Source organism: Festucalex cinctus, chromosome 1, assembly GCF_051991245.1.
Source record: "Festucalex cinctus isolate MCC-2025b chromosome 1, RoL_Fcin_1.0, whole genome shotgun sequence".
Classification (NCBI taxonomy): domain Eukaryota; kingdom Metazoa; phylum Chordata; class Actinopteri; order Syngnathiformes; family Syngnathidae; genus Festucalex; species Festucalex cinctus.
Genome location: NC_135411.1, coordinates 7,505,457 through 7,532,947, shown reverse-complemented (window position 1 = coordinate 7,532,947; position 27,491 = coordinate 7,505,457). Strand labels below are relative to the sequence as shown.

Below are 27,491 nucleotides of genomic sequence, written 5' to 3'. Positions count from 1 at the left end.
GCTGGCGCCGCCATCAAAGCTGAACAAACGTTTTTCGCCCGTCGCATGAATCCATCCCAAATGACAAGTCGGGACTCATGAGGCACGCTCACAGCCACGGTTACATCACCTCCGCTCTTCTGCACCAGCGCACAAAGTGCTTTTTGATGAATAATACACAACGACTGGCGAGAGAGGGCCGTGGACGTTACGGCTCGCTTGATGACAGCAGGGGGGCACGTAGCATTAGACAAGTTATGTACAAATAATAATAATAAAAAAAATACTCACAAACTGAGTGTTGTACGTGTGACTTTATTTTTATTTTAAAACAGAGACACGACATGGAATGACTTGTTTAAATGAAAGTGAGGGAGGAAAGGAAGCTTTCTCAAACTTTGTATCAGGACTCTGTCTGTCTGTCTGTCTGTCTATCTATCTATCATGCCTATAGAGAAAAAAACTCATTTAAAATCAAATTCACAATAGCCTTTCTGAATCATTTGATCCTGCCTTTAATTATTTTTTTTCTATATGCCCTTTTTGATTTTCATTTGAGGTAACTGGACTTTCGTTTGTTAAATTTGTTGTCTCCAAAAATAATAAATAAATACATAAAAAAAAAATGGGGCTATTTGGCTAAAAATATCTAGGTATCTAGCTAGCTAGCTACCTATCTTACAACAAGCTATCTTGCTAGCTAGCTACCAATCTCACTGCATGGCTAGCTAGCTAGCTACGTAACTAATCTAGTGCTTTTCTGTCAAAATTAAAGGGATATGTGACAGTTGACACATTGAACACTTTTCATCAGTGAAAAGTTAATACTTTGTCCAGAATGAATTTGATATCTTCATTATTTTTCATGTACAATTGAAATTATCTTTAAAAAGTAATTTTTCTACTTGCTGTCGACTGCTGATGACATCACCTGTGCTGAGGAAGTAGGTAACGGCCAATCATGGCTCAGCTGTTTTCTGGGTTTGGTCAGTAAACTGAGCCATGATTGGTCGTTATCTACTTCCTCAGCAAAGGTGATGTCATCATCAGTGGACAGCAAGTGGAAATATTATTTTTAAAGGTATTAATTGTACATGAAAAATAATGATATCCCTTTAACATTACTAAGTGTTCCCGTGCATATAATGGTGTTTTGATGGAAAAAATGCATTTGTCTGGATAACCACCAACCTTTCAATGCTAGTATATATACAGTATGTACATGTATTGTCATAATATTTGACATATATTAGCTAGATATAAACAAATAGTAAGATAATGTCCAATGCTAAAATAAAGAGCTTAACAAGTTTGAGAAACCCGAGTTTACGCAACAGAGGGAACCATGTCACGAACGTCAAGCGCGCACCCACACAATGGGGACGTCCTCAATTGCAAAGTCCAAAACAGCCCCGTTAAAAGCAACACCGGAAAGCCTGTCTTACAGACTCGACTAATTCTAGCGTTTATTTGTTCCTCTGGTCCATTACTGCCAACGTGAGACAGGCAGTTAGCATGGAGCTGAGCGAGCGCACTGTATAATTAGGCGAACAAAAAAGAGAGGGATGCAACATCTGAAGGAGAAGAGGCTCCAAATGATTACACATTCACTCCGCTTCCTTCCCCCTTGCTGCACACACAACCGCCAATTAGACGAGAGGTGGATGAGGACAAGCGAGCAGCCAGAAGTCTATTTGCGTCGCTATCTCTCGACTGCCTCCTCGAGTCTCCCCTGCCCAAGAATATAGAAGTGAAAAACAAGAAGGAAATAAATAAAGAAATCACGGCTTTTCACATCCGGTTGGGGCTGATTGGCCGAGACTTGGAGTCAAGGCAGATCTGGGCCACAGTTGCACTCATTGTTCAGTGAGCTTTTCTACACAGTCCAACCCAGCGACAGCAATGAATGTTGATTGTGACCTTTCGGGTCGGAACCACAGTGTAACTCTTGTGTGCGGCGGGGATGCGTGCTTGGGGTTTTGCATGCGCCCACTCGCACACCCCTCACGGCCGGGGTGGGTGTCATTCTTCGCTCTTTGCTGACGTTGTCGGGGCGAACCTCGGGGCACAGTCAACGGTCGATGGTTTCTATGCGATCCATACCAAACTCACCGACAGCGTTGAATGTTCTCCGAGGCAAGCGGGACGGCGGCGCTGGACCGGATGTGGCTCCAACCACAGGAGGAGGAGCGGGTCGTACTCATGACTCATGTGCGCTTCAACAGGAATACAATTTAAAATTGCGTTACAGTGTTCCCCCGTTTTATTGCAGATTTTCAACTGATGAGTTTACATGTTTTTACAACATACTGTTTAGGCTACTCTTAACTCTTTGACCGCCAAAAACGTTTAAGAATTATTAGTAAAATCACAATGTATGCCACCATAAACTTTAAATGACGTCAACTATGTTTTTTTTTTTGTTTTTTTTTTAAATCAATGGGCAGTGCAACGTCTAAGTGCAGCACTGCCTGGTCAATGGGCTGTGGAATCAAAAACACCCACTAACTATGACCAGCAGATGGCAGCCTTGTATCTCTTTTCAATGGGCTCAAGGTGTATTTAATTACAATGAAACACGACGGAATCTGAAGAAATAGAACGTTTTCAAAGATGACGTGAATGGTCAAAGCCTTTGTCAACATTAAACCCATTTCACTAAACAAAAAAATATTAATGTCAAAGTCACTGTTGTGGAGAAAATGTATCTTTTCACAAAAAGCTTGTTTTCTCCTTCTGTTTTCAATTTTTGCTCAATGTCACTCAAGTTACATATTTTCAAATGGTGATTACTAAAGAACGGAACAAGGTAGAAACATACTTTTCTCTTCTAATGAAAGAATGGAATGTGATCTTTTATTTGGTGTGGCAGTAAAAGAGTTAATGGGGCTAGCCCATCAATTGAGTTTCCCATTACATGTTAGCATTAAGCTAGTGTCACTTCCGTAACGTCGATGCTAATTTTGGCTAGCCCATCAATGGAGTTTCCCATTACATGTTCGCATTAAGCTAGTGTCACTTCTGTAACGCCGATGCTAATTTTGGCTAGCCCATCAATTGAGTTGCCCATTACATGTTAGCATTAAGCTAGTGTCACTTCCGTAACGTCGATGGTAATTTTGGCTAGCCCATCAATGGAGTTTCCCATTACATGTTCGCGTTAAGCTAGTGTCACTTCCGTAACGTCGATGCTAATTTTGGCTAGCCCATCAATGGAGTTTCCCATTACATGTTCGCATTAAGCTAGTGTCACTTCCGTAACGTCAATGCTAATTTTGGCTAGCCCATCAATTGAGTTTCCCATTACATGTTAGCATTAAGCTAGTGTCACTTCCGTAACGTCGATGCTAATTTTGGCTAGCCCATCAATTGAGTTTCCCATTACATGTTAGCATTAAGCTAGTGTCACTTCTGTAACGTCGATGCTAATTTTGGCTAGCCCATCAATTGAGTTGCCCATTACATGTTAGCATTAAGCTAGTGTCACTTCCGTAACGTCGATGGTAATTTTGGCTAGCCCATCAATGGAGTATCCCATTACATGTTCGCGTTAAGCTAGTGTCACTTCCGTAACGTCGATGCTAATTTTGGCTAGCCCATCAATGGAGTTTCCCATTACATGTTCGCATTAAGCTAGTGTCACTTCCGTAACGTCAATGCTAATTTTGGCTAGCCCATCAATTGAGTTGCCCATTACATGTTAGCATTAAGCTAGTGTCACTTCCGTAACGTCGATGTTAATTTTGGCAAGCCCATCAATGGAGTTTCCCATTACATGTTAGCATTAAGCTAGTGTCACTTCCGTAACGTCAATGCTAATTTTGGCTAGCCCATCAATTGAGTTGCCCATTACATGTTAGCATTAAGCTAGTGTCACTTCCGTAACATCGATGCTAATTTTGGCAAGCGCATCAATGGAGTTTCCCATTACATGTTCGCGTTAAGCTAGTGTCACTTCCGTAACGTCGATGCTAATTTTGGCTAGCCCATCAATTGAGTTTCCAATTACATGTTAGCATTAAGCTAGTGTCACTTTTGTGAGGCGAAACAATATGGTTTGATTGAACATTGTGGTGTTTAAATATATAATGTTCAATCCGCTTTTGTATTTATGTGTCAGTTTGACAGTAAACTTCAACTAGGAGTCCTAAGTCGCTTGAAGCAAGCACACTCATAGCACTTATTTGGAGAACTGTGTGAGTTAATGAGAGGAGTTTAAAAAGGTGTTTTAAAAAGTGTGCTTTAAGAATGTAGGAGGGATTAAAACTATAACGCATATCGTGGATTTTCACTAAATTGAGGCTGTGTAAGGAATGTATCTATCCCTCACGATTAAACGGGGGTTCACTGTATTGCATTACTGCCATGTTACCAGCTGGATCAGAACTCTGTGAAGTCTTCATCTTCATCTTCAGTGCAAAACTGATTGACATCTGAAAAACAAGAGAAACAAGTTTGTTTTTACACTGGATTGTTAGAATTGTTTATTTGATTTTACACTTAGACCAGAAATATGATACAAGCGATAATCCCAAAACAGTTCAACTCAATTCAAATATTTTACAACACTGCCCTCAAAACTGTGTGATGATCTATACTGCGAACTGCGAGACTGTCAAATCCATCTTGGGATGGGAATAGCAATCAATTAATTGGTGGTTAACAGTTTGTATTGCGTGGAGCTCAGTGTTGATTAATAATGCCTTGAAGCAAAAACGTCTCGACATCTTCTAGGGGAAGCGAGTCAACAACCATGAGTGGAGATGACACAATTTCCCAGGCAGCATGCGAAAACAGGAGTCCAGAACATTCAGGGAGAAAGTGAGAAATAGTTTGACAGTTTGCCGTGGTCAAGTCAAGTCAAAGTCAAGGTTTCAATAACCGCTAATACTGAGCTCAACAAGGCACAACGTGATTGGCTGCTGGCAGTTGAGTAAACAAACCTCCTCTTTGAAGTTAATTGCCTCCAATTAACTTCCCCCCCTCTATCACAACAGAGAGGGGAGGGGTGAGCAGTTACGCACCCTGACGGAAGAGGGAGGGAGCAAGACGAAAGAGACACCTCAAACATGGATGCCTCTTTGCCCTGTTAACATTTATTTATTTAAACTTGACATGGTACACATTTCTTCTGTACCAAATAGGGATGTAACGATATCAAAACATCACGATACAATATTATCACGATAAGAAGGTCACGATAAGGTAATTATCACGATATTGTGGGGGCCTTGGCGATATTTAAAAAAGATCACAATATTGTAAAAAAAAAAAAAAGAGCTCATACTAAAAAAAAAAGCACAATATTGTGCTTTTGTACAAAACAGGAATGCATATAAACCACCTACAATACTCTAATAACAATATTGAGGCACTTACTTGATAATGCAAGCACACATTGATCGCTTCACAAGCAAATAAGGTTCCCCTTCACCTGACATTTAGCATAGATTTTAAACATAGAAGGCCAAAACATCCCTCATGAAAATTAAACTGCATTAATAAACTAGCCACTAGAGGATGCTAGAACTGCACAAATGGAAATCAACCTGACTTTTTTTTTTAACAGGTGTTCCTTTTAAATATTGAGAACATGATGACGAGGACGGTATTGTGGCAGTTTTAATATCGCGATATCACGATATTGCCCTTATCGTACCAAATAGTCTATACTGTATTTTAAAAAAGAATAAATAAATTGTGTTCCATGGGGTAAACGTGCTGTTTTTGTTTACTCAAACATAAAAAAAGGTACTTTTTTTTAAAGCTCTATATTTAATATTGTGATATCGCGATATTTATTATTTATTAGGACTGTCACGATAAGGGCAATATCGTGATATCGTGATATTAAAACTGCCACAATATCGTCGTCATCATGTTCTCAATATTTAAAAGGAACACCTGTTAAAAAAAAAGTCAGGTTGATTTCCATTTGTGCAGTTCTAGCACCCTCTAGTGGCTATTTTATTAGTGCAATTTAATTTTCATGAGGGATGTTTTGGCCTTCTATGTTTAAAATCTATGCTAATTTTCAGATGAAGGGGAACCGAATTTGCTTGTGAAGCGATCAATGTTAGCAAGTAAGTGTCTCAATATTGTTATTAGAGATTGTAGATGGTTTATATGCATTGCTGTTATGTACAAAAGCACAATATTGTGCTTTTTTTTTTTTTTTTTTTTTTTTTACAATATTGTGATCTTTTTTAAATATCGCCAACAATATTGTGATAATTATCGTATCGTGACCTTCATATCGTGACAAGATTGTATCGTGATGTTTGGATATCGTTACATCCCTATTATTTATTTCGGCCCATGTCTAAATACAGTATGAGCAGGTTGAAAATAGGGAATGCTTGTCTGGAGAGGAAGAATGATCAAAAGCAACATACGTCATTGTTCTTTTCATCGGAAAGTCTTTGGGAAAACCCCCAAACACACGTTCTGTTGTAATAAACTCCGTCAGACGCAACGTTGGTCAGAATAATATGAGAGACTGTCGTGGTTTGTTACGGACATGCCAAACCAGGGAACAATGCTGCCGTGCCCCGCTGTGCAGCTTGGCCTTTCATCCGGTGAGAGCTCCTATTGTCACGAGTGGGCTTTCCCTCCGAGGGGAACAACTATCAGCAGTGTCACCCCACCGCGTCGCGCCGGCCGGGGCTGACGTCAGGGTGCCCAACGCGCATCTATGAACATTTGTTATCCGCCCCCCCCCCCTTTTTTTTTTTATATCGGCTTAGGTTGCTGATGTCAATGTGCAGAAGGCGGGGTGGGTTGGGGTGGGCGGGGGGGACTGAATCCATTACTCTGCTGGGGCGGGAGGCAAATGTCAGCCCACAGCGCCAACACGCTCTCCAAGCCCCACAAGATGAGGAATGCATCACGTTATTGCAGCTATAATTCAGAAAGCCATAAAGGAGAGACAATTGGCTCTTTGAGTTACTGCTGGTGCACACTCTATCCCTCTGTTAATATGAGAAAGAAATACATTAGCCTATAGGAAGCTACATTTATAGTAAATAAAACATTAGTGTAAAACACTAACTGCCTGCCGGATAAAAGAAGGTTTTCATTACATCCGCCAAGCACGCAAGCACAAAGGGCGTTTTCCTTATTGGTTGGTTTGTATATAAATTAAAAACATCACCACAGATTTTCCATTAAATGTACCTTATCTTTTAGTGTGAAATTTCTTAACCTTCCCCCGAGACTTGGCAGACAACCTTTAGATTTTTTTTCATGGCCATTTGCTACCTTCTTGTGGCTCCGAAGGGATATTACATTGAAGAATTGTAAACCCTGTCTTGCTTTACACAACTAATCAGGGGCTATTGAGGTACGCCCGGGTTCATCTCCCACCTTTGGTGACAATCAGACTAGTTGAGGATAAATTGGAGTGGATTGCTTCCTCCTTAGTGTTTGATAGGGAGTCAACACCATCAGTTGATGTCTCTGAATTTGGAGAGGCAAATTATTCCTGATGATTATGAAGTTGCAGATGATGTGGTGCTGTAGGCTTCTTCAAGCCGCGATCTCAAACTCTCACCGGAGCGGTTCGCAGCAGAGTGTGAAGCGGTTCGGATGAAACGAAGGCACCTCCAAATTCAGTCGGAAAAGGGTGGGGCACCCCCTCTGGGTAGGGAATGAGATCCGGTCCCAAGTAGAGCAGTTCAAGTATCTTGGGGTCTTGTTCATGAGTGAGGGCAGGATGGAGCGGGAGATCGGCAGGTGGATCGGTGCAGCGTCTGCTGTGATGCAGACTATGTATCGGTCCGTTGTGGTGAATGAGCTGAGCCGAGAGGCAAAGCGCTTGATTTCCCATTCTATCTACGTTCCTACCCTAACCTATGGTCACAAGATGTGGATCGTGACCAAAAGAACAAGATACCGAATTCGGATGCCTCCTGGACGCTTTCCCGGATATGTGTTCCGGGCATGTCTCACTGGTGGAGGCCCCAGGTATGACCCAGGACAGACTATGTCTTTCGGCTGGCCTGGGAACGCCTTGAGATCCCGCCGGAGCAGCTGGTTGAAGTGACTGGGGAGAGGGCAATCTGGGCTTCCCTGCTAAAGCTGCTGCCTCCGCAACCTGACTCCGGATAAGTGGCAGATGATGGCTGGCTGGCTGGTTGGTTGGCTGGTTGGCTGACTGGTTGGCTGACTGGTTGGTTGGCTGGCTAACTAGCTAGCTAGCTAGCTAGCTGGCTGGCTGGCTGGCTGGCTGGTTGGTTAGTTAGGTTAATTTATTTAGGTTAATTTAATGGAGATTACTTTTTGAGTCAGTTTATGTTGATGGGATTCTATTTGACTTTTAAAGAATGGTAAGGCTGGCAACCAAATCACCACCCAAGTCCAGTTGTTATGGATGTTCCCACAGTGGAACAAGATGATAGGTTAGCACAGATGCATCTTGTGTTGTTCCTCGTGCTACGGTAAAGGAGTGTTATGGAAGCACTCCTGGAGGTGTCATGGAACACATTGGGGTTGACATGTCTTTGACCATTTTGTGTGACTGTTATACCTCCTGACCCTAGTCAGATTGTGGAACACGATGCTGATGAGGAAGCTGGGGATACCACTTCTGTGGATCTGTCTGAGACAATTTTGTACGATTCCAATTCCATGGAAACCGCTGAGCTAACATTTATTCTGAGCATTTGAAAGGTGAAGCAGTCTCTAGAGATGGCAGGCAATATCTCTAGTAGTGTTCTTAATGTATTTGGGTTGAAAGTCAAGATGTGAGGAAGTTTTGCAAGATCAGGTTGTCAGTTCCCGGATTCAGTCAGTCAGTTCCAAGATCCCGGATACAAATGTCCTAAATGAGTTTCCTCCGCAGGGTGTCCGGGATCTCCCTTAGAGATAGGGTGAGAAGCCGGGCATCCGGGAAGGACTCAGAGTTGAGCCACTGCTCCTCCGTGTTGACAGGAGCCAGCTGAGGTGGCTCGGGCACCTGGTTCGGATGCCTCCTGGACGCCTCCCTGGAAAGGTGTTCCGGGCATGTCCCACTGGCGGGAGGCCCCGGGGACGACCCAGGACACGCTGGAGAGACTATGTCTCTCGGCTGGCCTGGGAACGTCTTGGGATCCCGCAAGAGGAGCTGGTTGAAGTGGCTGGGGAGAGGCAAGTCTGGGTTTCCCTCCTAAAAGTGCTGCCCCCACGACCTGACCTTGGATAAGCGGTAGAAGATGGATGGATGGATGGATGGATGGTTTCTCAGTTTACAGGTAAACCCAACCAAGCGGTGCCGGTCACCTACATCAGTTCCCCATTCTTGCTTTTGATGTGCCATTTGGCAAAGTGTGGGACCTTTATCTAAAACCAAGAGTGAAAATCAGTTCCTTATTACACTCATGTGCTCATCCAATTGTTTCATAGAGACTATTCCCCTTCGATCAATCTCAGGAAAGAATTGCGTTAAGGCCTTAAGTTCTGTTTGGCATTCCAAACAGATATATCATATATATCATATATATCATATCAAGGGTCCAACTTCATGTCAAAAGTGTTCCAGCATGCGATGCAGCAGTTAGGAAGCCTTCACCGTCCCTCCAGCAGAGATCATCCAGATCATCCAAGGGGCTTTAGAGCAATTTCATTCTGACTAGAAATCTATGCTAAGAGTCTACTGTTAAGAGCTCAAGAGATATTGGGATGAAGGGGATCCTCTTTTGTTGTTTGTAGCTCGAGAGATTATACAAGAGTCTCTTGGTGTCAGTCTCAATGGGCTGCATGTTCATGGTCCTATGGCTTTGTTGAAAGAGAAGTCTGTTGCCTGTTGGAGCATGGATGTGTGTTTCACTACAGACTGTGGCATGCCTGTGAGTAGGAAATTAAAACGAAGGTTTGGTATGTCCTAAACGCAATTTCAAGATCATTTGAAATCGGACAACAAGTTTCTGATTTTCTTGCAGGTTAGTTGGATCTCCACTAGAAGCAAGGTTTTCTGGACATATTGAGAAACAGGTTGGAGGATTTAAGATTATATTGTGAGCCCTCTGTAGTTGACTCATCACACTGTGATGACCACAAACATTTAATGTCCGCGGCTTGTTTTCGAATGTCCTGGAGAGCTTAGATCAGAGGTCCCCATTCACCGGATTGGACTACCATTTGTCAATGACGGTGGGTGGTGTTGTTGACATAAGAGCCAACTGGTAACCAATGTGACTGTAAACCTGGGGAAATCTGAGATTACCCAAAGTTGTTGGACAGGGACAAGTTCTACCACTGACTTTGTAGATGGAAAATTTGAAAGCGCTTCCAGTTCCCACCATTCACAGGGAACCTAAGCAGTTCTTGGCGAACGCTGAATACCGTAGAGCATTTTTAAGCAACTTTCCTATGTCGTCGCACCGCTAACAGTACCGTTCCAATAGATGCCAGGATGCTAAGGTGTGTTTGAAAAAGCAAAAGCGCTCTTAGCTACCGCCCCTGTCTCTTGTCCTCTATACGACAAGTGATGTAGGGGTTAGGGGCAGTGTGTGAGAAAAGTGGAGTTGAGTAGTGTTCTACTCCCAAAACTGACTTATTGTCAGAGGCATTCCATTACTATAGAGAAAGAGACACCAGGGGTGTATTTCCCAAAGCAGGTTTAGTGAGAACCCTGGGTCAAGAAACCCTTAAATGTGGGGAAACTCTGCGTCTTCTGTTTCAGAAAGGGAGGTAACTGAAACCAGAGGAAAAGAGGCAACTCGCGCCCGTTTCATAAAAAGAGGTAATTTAAGCTTTCGGGTCAGGAACCGTAGTAATAGTGTCCATGAACCTAAGCTAGTCGGTAGCAGGTTTAGCATAAAGTCCACTTTTGCCACGAAGATGGCACATCCGTTTGACAATGACCCTATTGCCTTCTGTATGCTTTAGCACAAAAAAAAAAACTAAACAAAAAAACGTATACAGTCTTCCCTCGCTATAACGCGGTTCACTTTTCGCGGTCTCGCTGTATTGCGGATTTTTTTTTTAAGTGCAATTTTGCATATTTTTTTACAGTAATATACCCATTTTATAAAATTTATGAAGGTTTGAACATTGTCAAAGTTTGAACAAGAGAGAAATGTGAGAACATGTAAATGCCTCAATGAGAAAAGTGTATAAATTGTGCAGTCGGGGATTTTAGAGCCTTAAAACATTTATAAGAGTTGTAAAACATAAAGCTAACTACTTCGCGGATTTCATTTATTGCGGGTATTTTTTGGAACCTAACCCCAGCGGAAAACGAGGGAACACTGTAAATACGTCTTTGGGACACTTAAAACATTAAAAAACAAAAACAAACGTATTTACACGTTATTGGGAGCAAACGAGTTAATATTGATTCAATTCGATTCATAAATGAGAATCTCGATTCTTTTATGTATCCATTTTTTGGCACACCCCTAATAAATATGACAAATTTGAAGTTAAAATGCATTCCTTTATTATTAAATAAAATGACTTACATATTCTGCTCTCTAGTGTGCTTTTAAACCAAAAATCCTTGATGTCAATTTCCACCTTTGCCTATTTCCAAACTCTTAACAATCGATAAGAGTCGCACGCCCTCAACCCCACAATCTCCGATGCAAAATGGGCAGAAGGTCGATGGAAAGGAGAAATGGGGTCTTCACCATTGCAACCCTCGTGCCAGACAGCCATTTTCTTCTTCATCCACTCCCTCCAACCAACCAGCTCGATGTCTCGCCCCTCTGAGGGGGACACCGCCTCTCGATAACTGAATATTTCTTTTGTGTGGTCTGTATGTATGTATGTATGTACTGTATGTATGTGTACGTAAGAGGGGGGGTGACAGAGGTTAGAGGGGGAGATCACAGTCTTACAATCCAGAGCTCATATCACACACTCACGCAGACACATACCACACATGTACACGCACACACTTAAATGCTATATTGATGGAGGGAGATGATAATCTTTTGAAATCGCAGATAATTGCACCATATGGCGAGCAGGCGGGCCCACTCCTGCCCCGGCCCATCGCTAACAAACCAGCACGCAGCTTCCGAGTGCAATACTCGTCTATCAAGTGTGGCACCAGGAAACTTTTTTTTCCCCTTCTTCCCCAGGCAAGCCACTCCAAGCGAGTGACAAAAGCGGATTTTGGAAGAAGTGGGTGGGAAGAGGCGTCAGCTGCTAGACAAAATTAAAAAAAAAAAAAAAAAGGCTCTTTTTGTTCCCGACAATAAGCGATCTTTGGAGCGCTTCCGCAGCTGCAGCCAGATCGGCTTTCATTCACAACTTCTCCTTTTCCTCTGATAAAATTCAGGGGGATTAGAGTCGTCTTGCAGCAAGAAACGGGGACACGAGCGAGAATTAGCAAAAGGAAACGTTTGTAGGACTGTGGGAGTGGAATGGAACGATGTGAAAGGAGGCAAATCCTTCCGCATGCAGCGGGAAACAATCCGTACTGCGGCACTGCTTTACTTCAAAGTTGTTCTGATTTCAAATACGGGAGTTACAGAGTCGAACCTTGATGAACTAGCAATGTTTAAAGGGGCTGTCTGCCGGTTTCACTCAGGAAAATGCACTTTTTAAATACAGGATGTACACACTTTAACTTTCTCTCAGTCTACACATCTGTGTTTTTGTTCATCTTTTGTGGTAATTTCGTCCTAAACCCCCACCTCCCCAGCCTGTATTTTGCCATTTTGTGTTTGTTTTGTAAACAGCGGGCCGTTTCTGTGGAAAGACAGTGTTTACAACCCTCCAGCCAATCGCAGAGCGGAGGGGGGGCGCGTCGCAAACGGGGCCGGGCGAACGTGTCGGCTGCATGACGTCACTCCCACGGTAATTTGAAAGCACACACGGATTTTTTTTTTTCTTCACTCACTCATTCACACACGTAAGCTTCTGTGAGTGAGTGAGTGAGTGAGTGAGTGAAAAAAATAAATAAAAAAATAATCCGTGCGTGCTTTCAAATTGCCGCGGGAGTGACGTCACGTAGCTGACACGTTCGCCCGGCCCGGTTTGCGACACGCCACCCCCCTGCTCTGCGATTGGCTGGAGGGTTGTAAACACTGTCTTTCGCCCTGCTTGACATATTTGTTTTTTAGGGTTAAAACAATATTCTGAGGTCTTAGATGACAAATGTTGAAGTTTTCATTTGACTTTTGAGACACAGTGCTCCAGAACATTTTAGTTGATCTTGTACCACTTCGGAGGTTCCACTGCAATAGATACGCCAATTTACGATTTTCATTTCAAGTGCCCTCATAACAAGGTGATTAATATCTGGAGTATCTTTTTCCGTAAATCCGACAAATGAACTTCCCCAGACGGTGAGCCATGGACGAGGGGGTGGGAAGAAGGAGGTGGCCGTGGTTTGTCTCTGGGGTGGTCTGATGCAGTGGTGGGCGAGGTTTTAATGTAGCGGCATGTCCAGTATATACTGTACATTTGCACTTAATGACTACCAGACTTGCATATTGCCTCTGGGGGCCTCATACAGCCCCCCCTCACCCGCCCTTCTCAAAATGCCTACACATGCATATGCTTCACTTCAAAGGCGGGACGTTGTCTAAATGCGCTGCACTGCTGCTGCTCCCAGTGAAAATAGAACATAAACCACAGTTTTCATAAAAAGACCACCTAAATATTCAAAGTATGTGCAGTAATTACAGTCTGTGGTTCTGTTCATCCATATGGAGTTTCTGGTTGCACACACTAAGGCAAACCTGTTACAAAGATGTAAAAGCTGTAATTTGAAGCGTCTCGTTGGTGACTGATGATTAGCCTGATCTATACTACAAAAATAACCAAAAAAAGGGTTAAATCAATCAAATTGTAAAACTATAAAACTCCAAAGCCTTTATGCTGAAACGGAGTACATTAACTCATTCACTCCCAGCTGTTTTACTGCATTTTGACTGATTTTGCAAGGCCCACAGAATATTGTGTTCTATTTGTTATAAAAAACATGGAACCTCCCAAAAGAAGGGAAAAAAAAAAAGTATATTTTTATGTTTCCGTTTTGCAGCAATTAGCGTTGGAATATAGCTAAGTTTAATCATCAATCACAAATCTGTTTAAAACAGTGGGGAAAAGAGTTTTTTGCAACATGGCCCCGGTTGATCTCTTATACTCTGCTGCCACCTGCTGGCCGTTTTTGTAATAACTACCTTAGATTCAAGTGTTCTCTTCAGTTCAGAGGCTGCATCAAAGCCTTCTGTATGCTCTAGCATAAAACAAAAAACGTATAAATACGTCTTTGGGAGCAAATTAGTTAAGGACGCGCCAATACGGAATTGGGTTGATACTAGGGATGTAACGATAACGGCAATATCTTGATATCACGGTATTAAAACTACCACAATATATCGTCGTCATCATGTCACGATATTAAAAGCAGCACATCTGTTAAAAAAAAAAAAAAAAAAGTCGTGTTGATTTGCACTTGTACAGTTGTAGCACCCTCTGGTGGTTACTTTTTGAGTGCAGTTTAATTTTCACAAGGCATCTTTTGACCCTTCTATGTTTAAAATACACGATAATGGTCAGATGAAGATAAACATACTTGTGAACAGAGACGATATGTGGAGGAACACAATTTATTGCATTGATTAATTTCTGATGTAATTTAAATATTAATGAATTTATTTATTTTTATTAATAAAAAATTGAATCAATTTATTCTAATGCTTTTATTCGTGCCTCAATATACATATTATACTTAAATTTTTTTATACATATACATATAATATTTATAATATTTTTCATTGCTGTAATGTACAAAAATAATATTGTGTGTTTTGGGGAAAAACACAGGCGCCATTAACGGTTATTTTAGTTAACTAAAACTAACGAAAAAACTAAATTCAAAAAACAATTTCGTTAACGAAATAAAAACGAAGATGATTTAAAAAAAAAAGAAAACTAACTGAAACCTAATTTTATGTTTACAAAACTAACTAAAATAAAACTAACTATAATTATAGCAAACATGTCCTTCGTTTTAGTATTTGGTAATTAATTTAATGCATGAGCCTTTGGGGATGATATTAAATATGATTTTTAGTAGATTTATTTTGATATAAACCGGAATAATGAGGTCACGCCCATGATGTTTTTTAAATATTGCGCACAAGTAATACACATTAAAAAAAACTAAAACTAATACTGAAATGAACTAAACTAAAACTAAGCATTTATTAAAGAACTAAAACTAATACAAAAACTAACAGAACCACCTTGAAAACTAATTAAAACTAACTAAATTTATAAACAAAACTCAAAACAAAATAAAAACTGAAATGAAAAATTCCAAAACTATAATAACCCTACTGCCATATTACAAATAAATTGTTTATATACTGTAGCATTTTTCTAAATATGCAAAAGCACAAATAAATTATTTGCACAATTTTTAGGACTAAACACAATTTCTCTTCATAACATTATGTGGCCCTTACGTCCGTCTGATTTTCTGTGTTTGGCCCTCAAATGAAAAAGTTTGGACACCCCTGGCTTAAAACTACTTATCATTCTTCTTCTACTTATATTACTCTTCACCACGCCGCCCCTCAAAGGCGAGTCGTGGTACTACGACAGACACTGTGGGTCGCGTCAGTCATCTCGAGTGCACCGCAAACTAAAAAAGAGGATTTCCCCCTCATCCTGTGTGAGGTCTCTCACGTTTTAAAAATCAGCCACAAAGTTTAAAAAAAAAAATGTTTATCCAGCTCAAGGCGGAAATGAAAATTACGAGACAGTAAAAGCGGCAAGAAAGAGCAAAGGGCACGTTTGTAACACAAGGTGCGCAGCGTGCTCGACAAGTGCGACGACATAAACAACGGAAAAAAAACAAAAAAAACAAAGACGACTCACTGGTGCCTTGGGAGTGACTGACAGGGCGGGGTCACCGGGTGACCCCCGACCTTTTTAACCTCGGAGGAATGTTGTCGTGCTGGTGCGCGCATTGTTCCCGCCTCCCCGAGGAGACTCGGCCACGCATCAGACGGATGTGAAGATTGACTGTTCCTGAGAGCTTCGTCGTCTTTAACCCCCCCCCCATACTAGGGATGTAACGATACCCAAACATCACGATACGATATTATCACGATATGAAGGTCACAATATGATAATTATCACGATATTGTAGGGGCGTTGGCGATATTTAAAAAATATCACAATATTGTAAAAAGAAAAAAAGAAAAAAAAGAGCTCATACTAAAAAAAAGCACAATATTGTGCTTTTGTACATAACAGCAATGCATATAAACCACCTACAATCTCGAATAACAATATTGAGACACTTATTGGCTAATGCAAGCACACATTGATCGCTTCACAAGCAAATTCGGTTCCCCTTTATCTGACAATTAACAGATTTTAAACATAGAAGGCCAAAACATCCCTCATGAAAATTAAATTCCACTAATAAACTAGCCACTAGAGGGTGCTAGAACTGCACAAATGGAAATCAACATGACTTTTTTGAACAGATGTGTTCCTTTTAAATATTGTGAACATGACGACGACGATATTGTGGCAGTTTTAATATCACGATATTGCCCTTATCGTGACATCCCTACCCCATACCCCACAAAAAAAAAGCACATTTCTTCCTCATAATCCTTTCTTTTTCTGCTTTTCACCCCCCCAAACAGTTATCAACAAGTCTGAGAGTGGGCTGCTGTTGCGTGTGCACATGCATGCAGAAAGGTCACTGACCTCTTTTTTTTTTTTTTTTTTTTTTTTTTGAAGGCACCCAGAATGCAGATAAAGTGGCGAGAAGCCTTCGGGCGCCATGATGTGTTGCCAGAGGAAGTCGGCGGCGCGAGATGGGGCGGCTGACAGATGAGAAGAGGGAGACAAGACAATTACTGACCAGGTATGTCGACCCATCTCGGACCGGTCAGAGGAAATGGAAGAATTTATGATGTCATAAAAAAGTGCCGGCAGAGAGGTGCCGGAGAACAGGTTGTCTCTGGAACTGGAGTCATAAAAAGACTCCTGCGGTTTCCGCCCCCCCCCCCCCCCTTGACCACCACATGAGATGATAACAGTCCACTGAGCGCCAGTAGCTCAGAATAATTCAAGCGGGACGGCGCATGTGATAATGTCGGCCATCGATTGATGGAGTGTCTTAACGCTCAAATCTTCTTTCGGCTATCACCGAATAAACTACAGTGGTGTATATAGCGCAAAACATTCGTCTCGCTTTCAAACACACCCGAATTCTGTGATTAAGATTCGGGTATTAGCCAATAGGGCTGGGTTAAAAAATAGAATAATCGATTTTCCATTCCTAAAACCATGAATCAATTATTTTAATCTATTTTTTTTAAATCATAAATTCTTAACTCATTTACTCCCAATAACGTATAAATACGTTTTTTTATGTTCTAAGTGTCCCAAAGACGTATTTATACGTTTTTGTTTTTTTTAATGCTAGAGCATACAGAAGGCTTTGATGCAGCCTCTCAACTGCAAAGAACGGTTGCAGAAATGGTAGTTATTACACAAACAAAACAACTGCAGGTGGCAGCAGAGCAAAGGAGATCAACCAGGGCCATGTAGAAAAAAAGCGAAATTACAATTTTAAATAGATTTGTGAATAATGATTAAACTTAGCTCTCTTCTAATGCTAATTGCTGCAAAACGGAAACAGATAGAAACATACTTTTTTTTCCTGATGAAAGAAGAGACTTTAATCTTGTTTTTGGTAGGTTCCATGCTTTTATAGCAATTGAACACAATATTCTGTGGGCCTTGCAACATAAGTCAAAATCCAGTAAAACAGCCGGAAGGGTGAAAGGGATTGCGAAATGTGAAAATGGCTGCGAGTGAATGAGTTAAGAAAATACAATTTTAAAGTCCAATTTTTTTTAATCTTAGTTTTCTTGAAATTTACTGTTCACATGAATTGAAAAATATTTTTCTTACATTTATGAACCTATTGCACTTTTAAACAATTCCTAATCTTTTTAATTTATATTTACAATTATTGAATTAGAATTCTGAAAATATTTTCATCTCATCCTTACTGATTTCAATGTTTCTCTTAACTGATATAATGTGCTCAAATTTACTTTGAAATTTTGTACTTGTGGAGTTTTTAAATCATGTCCTTGACATTTAAGAATCGATGTTCCATAATTAATCAATATCGGATTGAAGTGAAGCGAATTGAATTGGAAAAAAAAATCGAATCAAACTGAACTCTTGCAAATCGAAACTGAATCGATTAATGAAATTAGAATCAATACCCACCCAGCCCTATTAGCCAATATGAAAAAGGCAAAACATTATTCAGATTCAAACCAAATAGATGATCCAAATCTTCCACAATTTCTTGCCAAATTCAGTTGAATGCATTTTCAGTCATCCAATCAACATAATCTTGGAGATGAAACCGTAACATTTCATAATTAAAAAATTATTTTTATTATTATTTTTAATACTATTTCAAAAATACTGTACACCGTATACAGCAAATTCTCTGAAATTATTTTTTCAGATTTCAATGGCCAATTTGACTGAGAATAAATATTAAAATACTTGTAAGACGTTTTGTAGCCTATGATTGTTTTTTTTTTCTTCGTATGGTTATTGTGTAAACTTGACCAATTCCGCATTAAAGGGATACTTCACTTATTTAGCCCATTAGAGCAATAAACGAACTAAAACTAACTATAATTATAGCAAAAATGTCATTTGTTTTAGTCTTTGGTAATTAATCTAATGCATGAGCCTTTGGGGATGACTTTAAATGTGATTTTAAGTTGATTTATTTTTAGATAAACCGGAATAATGACGTTTGAAAGTATGTCACACAGAAGTGACGTCATCTCGCAGCAGCCAATAGAAAAGCACCTTCAGATGACGTTGCTCCCATGCTGTTACTTAAATATTGCGCACAAGTAATACATATTAAAAAAAAAAAAAAAAAAACTAATACTGAAACTAACAAACTAAACTAAAACTAAACATTTTTAAAGAACTAAACTAAAAACAGAACCACTCTGAAAACTAATAAAAAAAACAAACTAAAATGAAAAATTCCAAAACTATAATAACCCGACTGCCATATTACAAATTAATTGGTTTATATACTGTAGCATTTTTCTAAATATGCAAAAGCACAAATAAATTATTGGTACAATTTTTAGGACTAAACACAATTTGTCTTCATAACATGATGTGGCCCTTGCGTCCTTCTGATTTTCTGTATGTGGCCCTCAAATGAAAAAGTTTGGACACCCCTGATGCACATCCTCGCTAAGGAGGGCCCCCATTGTAAAAAGGAGTGGCCGCACAGCCCCTTTTCCTTTCATCCCTCCATTGGAGGCACGCCGCCTTTGTCTCCCGGCGGAATGAACAAGCAACCTCTCGGCTACGCTACACCGGTCAAATACCTGGGAACTTCCGTACGCCCACTGGGGGAAAAAAGGAGGAGGGAGGAGGAGGAGGAAGGGGGCGGGGTGCAAGGTGTGGTATTGGCCATTTTAAAGAATCATATGTCCGATAATAGATCCATAAAAAAAATAAAAAATAAAAAAAAATTAAAAAAAAGTGTTATCTTCAAGGAACTAATCTAAATATAAATTAAAAAAAAAAAAAAAAATTGACGACTGGGAACTTTTTTTTATTTTATTTTTTTTTATAATTCAAACTAAGATAAGTACAAATTTAATACTTCAGATATTTTGAAATTTTGGAATACTTTATTTCGTGTTGAAAACAATTGTTTGTTTTGACTGAAAACATGCTACTGCTCCTGGGAGATCCCGGAACCTGCTAAATTAAAAAAAAAAAAAAAAAAAAAAAAAAAAAAGTCTATTGACTAGGATAAAAAAAAAAAAAAAAAAAATAAAAAAAAAAAACTCCCAATATTTACTAACCCTAAAAGTTGGTCAATAAACATATGCTATAAAATCCCCCCCCCCCCCCCCAAAAAAAATATTAAGAAATTTTGATGCTGAATGAATGAATATTGGCTCCAAATATCAGCTGTTATTACATCTCCAATTGGAAGGAGGAACAAAGGCACTTGGAACCAAACTACTTCAAAAAAAAAAAAATCAAAATCACCACCACCAACATCTGCTTTTTTAACTTTTGTCTGTCATTTGAGAAAAGCAGAACGCATGTGGGTAATTAGGATCCGGCACCCCCCCTCCGCCAACCCTCCACAGTCCACACACTTTCATGCCAACTCAGCAGTGTGGCGCCACTTCCTGTCGACGGGGGACCGTATCGGGGGTGACGCGACCGCAGCCAGCCCCGATGTAAAAGCTTTACGTTTCCAGTCTGCGCAGGCGAGTCTGGGCCAGACAAACTTCTCCGTCACACCTCATAAAGCAGAGCTCAAGCAGCAGCGGCAGCAGCGCTCGTTTGAACCCGGGGTAAGATAAGGCAAAATTAAGGACTAAAAAAGGAAGAAAAGTATCGAGACGTCCGAGAAAATTCCATCGTTGAGGATTTCATGGCGTCCCCATTTCGAGTCTGTGTCTAATTGTCAGGAGGAGAACGAGGAGCCATCCGTTTATTTTCAAACAGTCCACAAAGAATGCCCGCCATTTCCTGCCGTTTCCCCCACTTCCATATGAAAGCTTTTTTCCTTGAGGAACAATGGGAAAGATTCCAAAAGTTCCACGGGGGGAGTTTCCTTGCGTGACCGCATAATGGCGAGCGTGTTGCGACAGGCGCGCGGACGGGGTGACGTTATGGACGGCGCGCCGATGATTAAAAGCGGGCCGCCGCGTCTCGTAAAAAACGAGCGGGGAACGCCGGGGCTCAACTTTTATAGGGCGCGGACGGAGAGAGCGAAACCGAGAGCAGATGTTCCCAGTCTTGAACGGGTTTCGCTCACCTTCCCGACCAACTTGAGTCGCGGCGAAAATGACACCAAAAAAAAAAAAAAATGAGCGCCAGTTCAAATGTCAAACTCTGTTAGGCCCTTGAAAGCCACCTGGCTTGACCCTGGCGGACCTGAGCCTGTGGCTAGACATGGGGTCGGAGGTCAGCCACTCATCTACATGGGCAGTATGCCACGAGGGGGAGGGGGGGGGGGGGGGGGGGGGTCCCCATTACCTAACTTTTCCATTTACACAAGGGAAGCACTAAACACACATAAGGACACGTGAACTTGTTGACCGTCTGACGTCATTTTACCTGTGAGGGTCTTCGCGCCATCCCAGTGGTCTGTGTTGGGGGCCCCCCACCCCCACATGCCTGCCTCTTGGGGCCCCTGGTTGAAGTCTGGCATGGAAAAAAAAAGAAAGAAGAAAAGCACACAAGCTTGAGGTCTATTTCCACTTTTGGTTCACATCCTATTACTGTTTCCGCTGCTATATTGCACGCCAATATTATTATTCTTTTTTTTTTTTTATGTTATACTTACTGTAATGTCCTCACATGTGGGAAAGGAGAGCCAAACACGTCGATGCACTTTTAAGCCGTTTATTGAATGTCACAGAACACACAAAAAAAAAACACAGATGCGCTTAAAAACTGTTGGGTCAAAAATACCCCATTTTGGGTCAAAAATGGAACAAAGCAACTTTTGAGTTATTTTATCCAAACATTTTTGGTCAAATTAAATGAATAACCCTCAAAGCTACCCCGTTTTGGAGGTTGTTTCGTGGGGGTATTCATTCATTTGACCCAACTTTTTGGTTCATTGAATTAGTCAATTGGATTGGGTCAAAAATGAACACACCCAACTATTTGAGTTATCAAAAGTTGGGTCAAACTAAATGAATAAACCACAAAGCAACCCATTTTGGATGTTTGTTGTTAAGTTATTCATTCGACCCAACTTTTTGGGTAAATCGAATACAGTACCAATACTGACCCAACATTTTGATTTATTTATTTAAACCAAAATGGTGGTTCAAATGAATAAACCATCAAACACCCCAGATTTTTGGGGACTGTCCCAACTTTTTGGATTGCGCATGAAAAACAAAAAATTGGGTAAAAAAAAAAAAAAAATTGGGTTAAAAAGGGACTGACAACATTTTGATTTATTTGTTCAAACCAAAACACTTGTTCAAATGAATAACCCAAACATCTCAGATTTTGGGGACTAACCCAACTTTTTTGATTGTGTATGGAAAACAAAAAATTGGGTAAAAATAAATAAATAAATAAATTGGTTCAAAAAGGGACTCACCCAACATTTTGGTTTATTTGTTTAAACCAGAATGCTGGTTCAAATGAATAACCCACCAAACACCTCAAATTTTTGGGGACTGACCCAACTTTTCTGATTTTGTATAAAAAAAAAAAAAAATGGGTAAAAAAAAAAAAAAAGAAAAGAAAAAGAAAAACAAAAACAAAATTGGGTCAAAAAATGAGACTAACAACATTTTGATTTATTTGTTTAAACCAAAATGCTGATTCAAATGAATAACCCACCAAACACCCCAGATTTTTGGGGGCTGACCCAACTTTTTGGGTTGTGCATGAAAAACAAAAAATTGGGTTTATAAAAAAAAAAAAAAAAAAGGCTAAAAAGCCCAAAAACAATCATATTAATGTTTTTTTTTTTTTTTTTTTTTTTAAATTAGGTCAAAAAGGGACCAAGTCAAAATGTTGATTTATTTATTTAAACCAAAAAGTTGGGGAAAGTGAACAACCCACAAAACAACCCATTTTTGGGGAATCAACCCAAAGTTTTGGGTTAATTATTTACTTCGTAAAGCAAAAAGTTGGTCTGATGGAGAACCCACCAACCAACGTTTTTTTGTTTTTTTTGTTTTTGTGACTGAACCAACTTTTTAGGTTACACATGCAACTCAAAAAGTCGGATCAAAAGAATAACCCAAAACACAATTTTTGAGTTGTTTTGTGGGTTATTCCTTTTGACAAACAAAAGTGGAAAAAAAAACTAAAAAAATGGGAGTTTTTTTTTTTCCTTTACAAAACAATCCATTTTTGGGTTGTTTCGTGTGACATTCATTTGACACAACTTTTTTTTGGTTTAATGATTAACCCAAACATTTGGGTCGGTCCCTTTTTGATCCAATTGGTTATTTTTCAACCCAGCTGTTTTTAAGAGTGTAAATTTCTTATGGCCTCTTTATCGCCGATTTTAACCGCTTGCGGGCAGATTTAGAAACGTATCCCCCCGCAATAAACATGGGCTCGCTGTATAACTCTTCCAATTGACTCAGAAATAACAAATGTAAGTTTTAGTGCCTGAGAAGACTGAAGGAAGTGAGTGGTGGCGGGGGGGGGCACATTTTTCTTCCTTCTCATGCAGCATGTGTTCAATAGTTGATTGCAGCAGGAAGTGGATCTGCTGGGACTCATGTGATGAGACTCCCTGATGATAACAACATTAGATTTTCACGAGCCGCAGCGGCGGGATGGTTGTGGAAACAACTGCGGCGGCCCTCGCTTCACAGCCTCTCAGCTGGATGGAACTCCTCACGCGCGATAATGGCCTACACGGGAGTTATAGCGTCGTTGCTGCGGCGGGTGGGGGGGGGGACAGGATACGCCAGCGTCCACCCACGCGAACCCAAAACTGTACGAAAACAGATGTGCGCTGGGGATATCCGCTGTGCTCCGGCAGGGGTCTTTTCCCTTGTCTGCGTACCGTGGAACATCCAAAGTCAAACGCCGTGAAACGCGGTGTCAATTGTTCATGGAAGAACATTTTATTGTTCCGCTCCTCACCATATGTCGCCTGCATGGTAGCGATGTAGCAATATCGTGATACTGCGATATTAAAAGTGCCACAATATATCGTCGTCGTCATGTCACGATATTAACTCATTCGCACGCCGCCATTTTCACAGAAGCAATCCCGTTCGCGCTGTTTTACTGGATTTTGACTGATTTTGCAAGGCCCACAGAATATTGTGTTCTATTGCTATAAAAGAATGGAACCTATCAAAAGAAAGTTTAAATTCTCTTCTTTCATCAGGAAAAAAAAGTATGTTTCTATCTGTTTCCGTTTTGCAGCAATTAGCATTAGAAGAGAGCTAAGTTTCATCAGTTTTTACAAATCTATTCAAAATTGTAAGTAATTGAGCTTTTTTTCTACATGGCCCTGGTTGATCCCCTTTGCTCTGCTGCCACCTGCTGGCTGTTTGTGTAATAACTACCATTTCTGCAACCGTTTTTTGCAGTTGAGAGGCTGCAAAGCCTTCTGTATGCTCTAGCTCTAGCATTAAAAAAAAACAAAAAAACGTATAAATACGTCTTTGGGACACTTAGAACGTTAAAAAAAACGTATTTACACGTTATTGGGAGCAAATGAGTTTAAAAGCAGCATATCCGTAAAAAAAAAAAAAAAAGTCAGGTTGATTTCCGTTTGTGCAGTCCTATCACCCTCTGGTGGCTAATTTTTTAGTGCAGTTTAATTTTCACAAGGCATGTTTTGGCCCTTCTATGTTTCAAATCCATGCTGATGGTCAGATGAAAGGGCACGCAAAATGCTTGGGAGGCGAGTTAATATGTGGAGGAACTCAATGTGTGTGTGCATTATTAGCAAGTAAGTGGCTCAATATTAAATGTTATTAGATATTGTACACTGCGATTGGCTGGCAACCAGTCCAGGGTGTCCCCCGCCTACTGCCCAGAGCCAGCTGAGATAGGCGCCAGCACCCCCCGCGACCCTTGTGAGGAATAAGCGGTCAAGAAAATGGATGGATGGATGGATATTGTACAAAAGCACAATATTGTGTGTTTTCTTTAGTATGAGCTATTTTTTTTTTTACAATATTGTGACCTTTTTTGTATCGCCAACCACCCCACATTATCGTACTTTGACCTTCATATCGTATCGTGATGTTTGGATATCGTTACATCTCTACTGCATCGATAGATGAACAAAGACGTTATTATTTGTAGCAAATAAGTAAGAATGTTTGGACCAATAAGTGAAATTGGATGAATGGATAAAGTTTAGCAATGATGTTTAAAGGAGGAAGTTGCTGCTCACGTACATATTCGGCACTATCTATTATTTGCCAAAAGATGATACAATATGAAAATGCATGTTACCTATTCATCTTGCATTTTCAAAAATAGATAAATAAATAAATCAATAAAACAATAAATAAAACCTTGTTGTACAGTGGTACCTCCACTTACGAACGTCTCTTCATACGAAATTTTCAAGTTACAAAATGCCTCAACAGGAAAATATTGCCTCTTGTAACGAAAGAAATTTCAAGATACGAAAGGTAAAAATACCGTACCGAACACAACATACTTTCAGCTATGGCTATTAGCTAGCATCTTTCTGGCATCCCATTGGCTAAGAGGAACCTCTACCGTATGTATCTATGAGCGTAGATAATAGATAATAGATCGGTGTCTATGCAGCGTCCGCGTCATTCATCCCTCGGGCTATGAGGTGTTCGTAAATGTATTAACTTTTACAGTACGTATTCATTATAGACCCCAAGAAAGTGACGGACATTTCCGAAGGATTGTTAAAAGCCGACAAAAGCAAACGTGCTTGGTTGAGTTCTTCACAAAACGCCAGGCAAAAAAACACTTCTGAGAGAGAACATGAACCCATGAATCATCATTTTTATTCTTTACGCTATTCTTTTTTACCTTACGCGCAACTCTCATTTATTGTGCAACAATCTAATTGTAACATGTATTTGTTACATGTTTTGATACATTTTGATGCTTTATAAAACATTTATGTCTGAATTTTGGGAGGCTTGGAACGGATTAGGGCATTTACATGGAAAATGCGTCTCTACTTGCAAAATTTTCTACTTAAGAACTTTCTTCCAGAACCAATTAATTTCGTAAGTAGAGGTACCACTGGATTTAACATTACGAGTCTATATGCTAAAGAGGTGTGGACATAAAAATAACATTTTTAAATTTTACGTCAACTATTGTTCGACTTTGCAGTTTCCACTGTAATTAACCCAGTTGCGTTTTTTCCCGTGCGGGTACACACACAATCACACCCAAACTTACTTCTTCTTTTTTTTTCCCCCCCAGTAAAAGCCAGCACATTGTGTCGTTTCATTAAATCATGCTGTGTTCAATGCACTGTTTAATGCAATGCCGCGCTAAGCGTCTAGACCTACTATATTCCAGATGGTAGAAGAATTTATAGACACTGCCTCATTAACTGGAAGGCATATTAGCACTGAAAGACATGGCCATTTAAAAAATAAAAATAAAAAAATAGAAAAAGAAAAAAAAAAAGGAAGCTGCGTTTCTGATGATGGCGAGTTTAGCTACTAAAAGAGTGGACGCCCTGTTAAAAAAAAAAAAAAATGGCAGTCGAGCCATTTCAGTCTTTTGTGCTAAGACACTTTGTTCTGCTCTATTTTTTTTTCTGCTGCTGTAGGCTATTGCATGACACCAATCACCCCCGTGGTTAATATTTATGAACATTTTGATTACAGTAGTCGTTGCAGGGTTAAAGCAAGACACACCATGCGTCATGGCGTGGTCACAGACGGGTGGTGGCTCTGAATGATCGCTGTCTGCTCTCTCTCTCTCTATTTACTGTGTGTGTAGTTGGAGAGATATATACCCCCCCCCCCCCCCCACCTTAGCAGAGTGGGGCGCTGCTGTAATGTCGATACAATGACAGATGGTCCGCACAAAGCCGGCGCGCATTGTTCAAGCTGAAAAATAATAGCCTCCATTTATCAGCCCGTTCGCGCACTTTGACACTCGAAGAGGGAAACGCCGAGAGTGAAAATTAATCAAAGTTAACCGTCTTCGGGAAAAACTTTCACACGCGTGCGTCGCCTCTTCAAACATGCACCGGAAGCGTCGGAGAAAGTTGCAGCGTGGCTTATTAAAAACGTCTCATCTTTTCCCACACAGTCACTCTTATTACACTAAATCGGCCGTGTTGCTTTATAATAATAATAATAATAATAATAATAATAATAATAATAATAATGTTTATTATTATTATTATTATTATTATTATTATTATTATTATTATTATTATATTAATAAATCCCACGCTCACGCGCCACATTCCACTACAATGTGACCACACCTCGTTTTTAACATATCCCGCTCGAGTCACGTGCACATACTCACGCCGGTCGTCCAAAACGAGAGCTCGAGAATCTCCGCCACGTTCCCCGAGTGACTCTTCTCGCTCTCCTCCGTCCGGGAGCAAAACTCCACATCGAATGAGCTGCCGGTGCCCGAAATCCACGCATGACGTCTACTTCGGCGGCTCAAGGAAGAAAAAAAAAAAAAAAAAGAAAGAAAAAAGGGGAGGGGCATCCGGGTTCGCACGGATCACCGGGACGGACGCTATTGGCTGGAGGGGGACATAGCTTGACAGGACACGCGCTTCCCATTGGATGGCTGGGCTCAAGAGGGGCGGGGTCATCTTCCTGTATTATTCAGGAGGAAAGCGGGTGGGGAGAGGCGGACACTTGGTTTAGCGTGCTCGTGTATGTCTGCAGACAATGGCCTGTCTCTCATGTACGTTCACAAACATTACACTCAAATAGAAACAACACACAGCTTGTGTAGCGTCATTTCAAGTGTGAATCCAATATGTGGTCTAATTTCTGGAAACATAATACATAAAAAGTACAAAAACA

The 27,491-nt window shown here is 40.5% G+C and overlaps 1 protein-coding gene across 1 annotated transcript; it reads right to left on the bottom strand.

The window, feature by feature from the left end:
• Positions 1–276: 276 nt before the first annotated feature.
• Positions 277–27,165, bottom strand: LOC144006516 (uncharacterized). Its single transcript, XM_077505399.1, has 4 exons — positions 26,974–27,165; positions 21,094–21,180; positions 4,352–4,412; positions 277–2,133 (listed from the first exon to the last, which is right to left on the bottom strand). Exons 1-4 carry the CDS (start codon positions 27,163–27,165, stop codon positions 2,051–2,053), a joined length of 423 nt encoding a protein of 140 aa, XP_077361525.1. The 3' UTR covers positions 277–2,050.
• Positions 27,166–27,491: the final 326 nt, after the last annotated feature.

Bases quoted from the DNA above. Each gene is read 5' to 3' on its own strand.
- LOC144006516 (XM_077505399.1), bottom strand. From the start codon at position 27,165: ATGCCCCTCCCCTTTTTTCTTTCTTTTTTTTTTTTTTTTTCTTCCTTG. The intron at 21,181-26,973 runs GTGAGTATGTGC...TTTCCATGCCAG, and splicing joins TCTCGTTTTGGACGACCGGC to ACTTCAACCAGGGGCCCCAA. The intron at 4,413-21,093 runs GTAAAATGACGT...CTTGTTTTTCAG, and splicing joins TGGCGCGAAGACCCTCACAG to ATGTCAATCAGTTTTGCACT.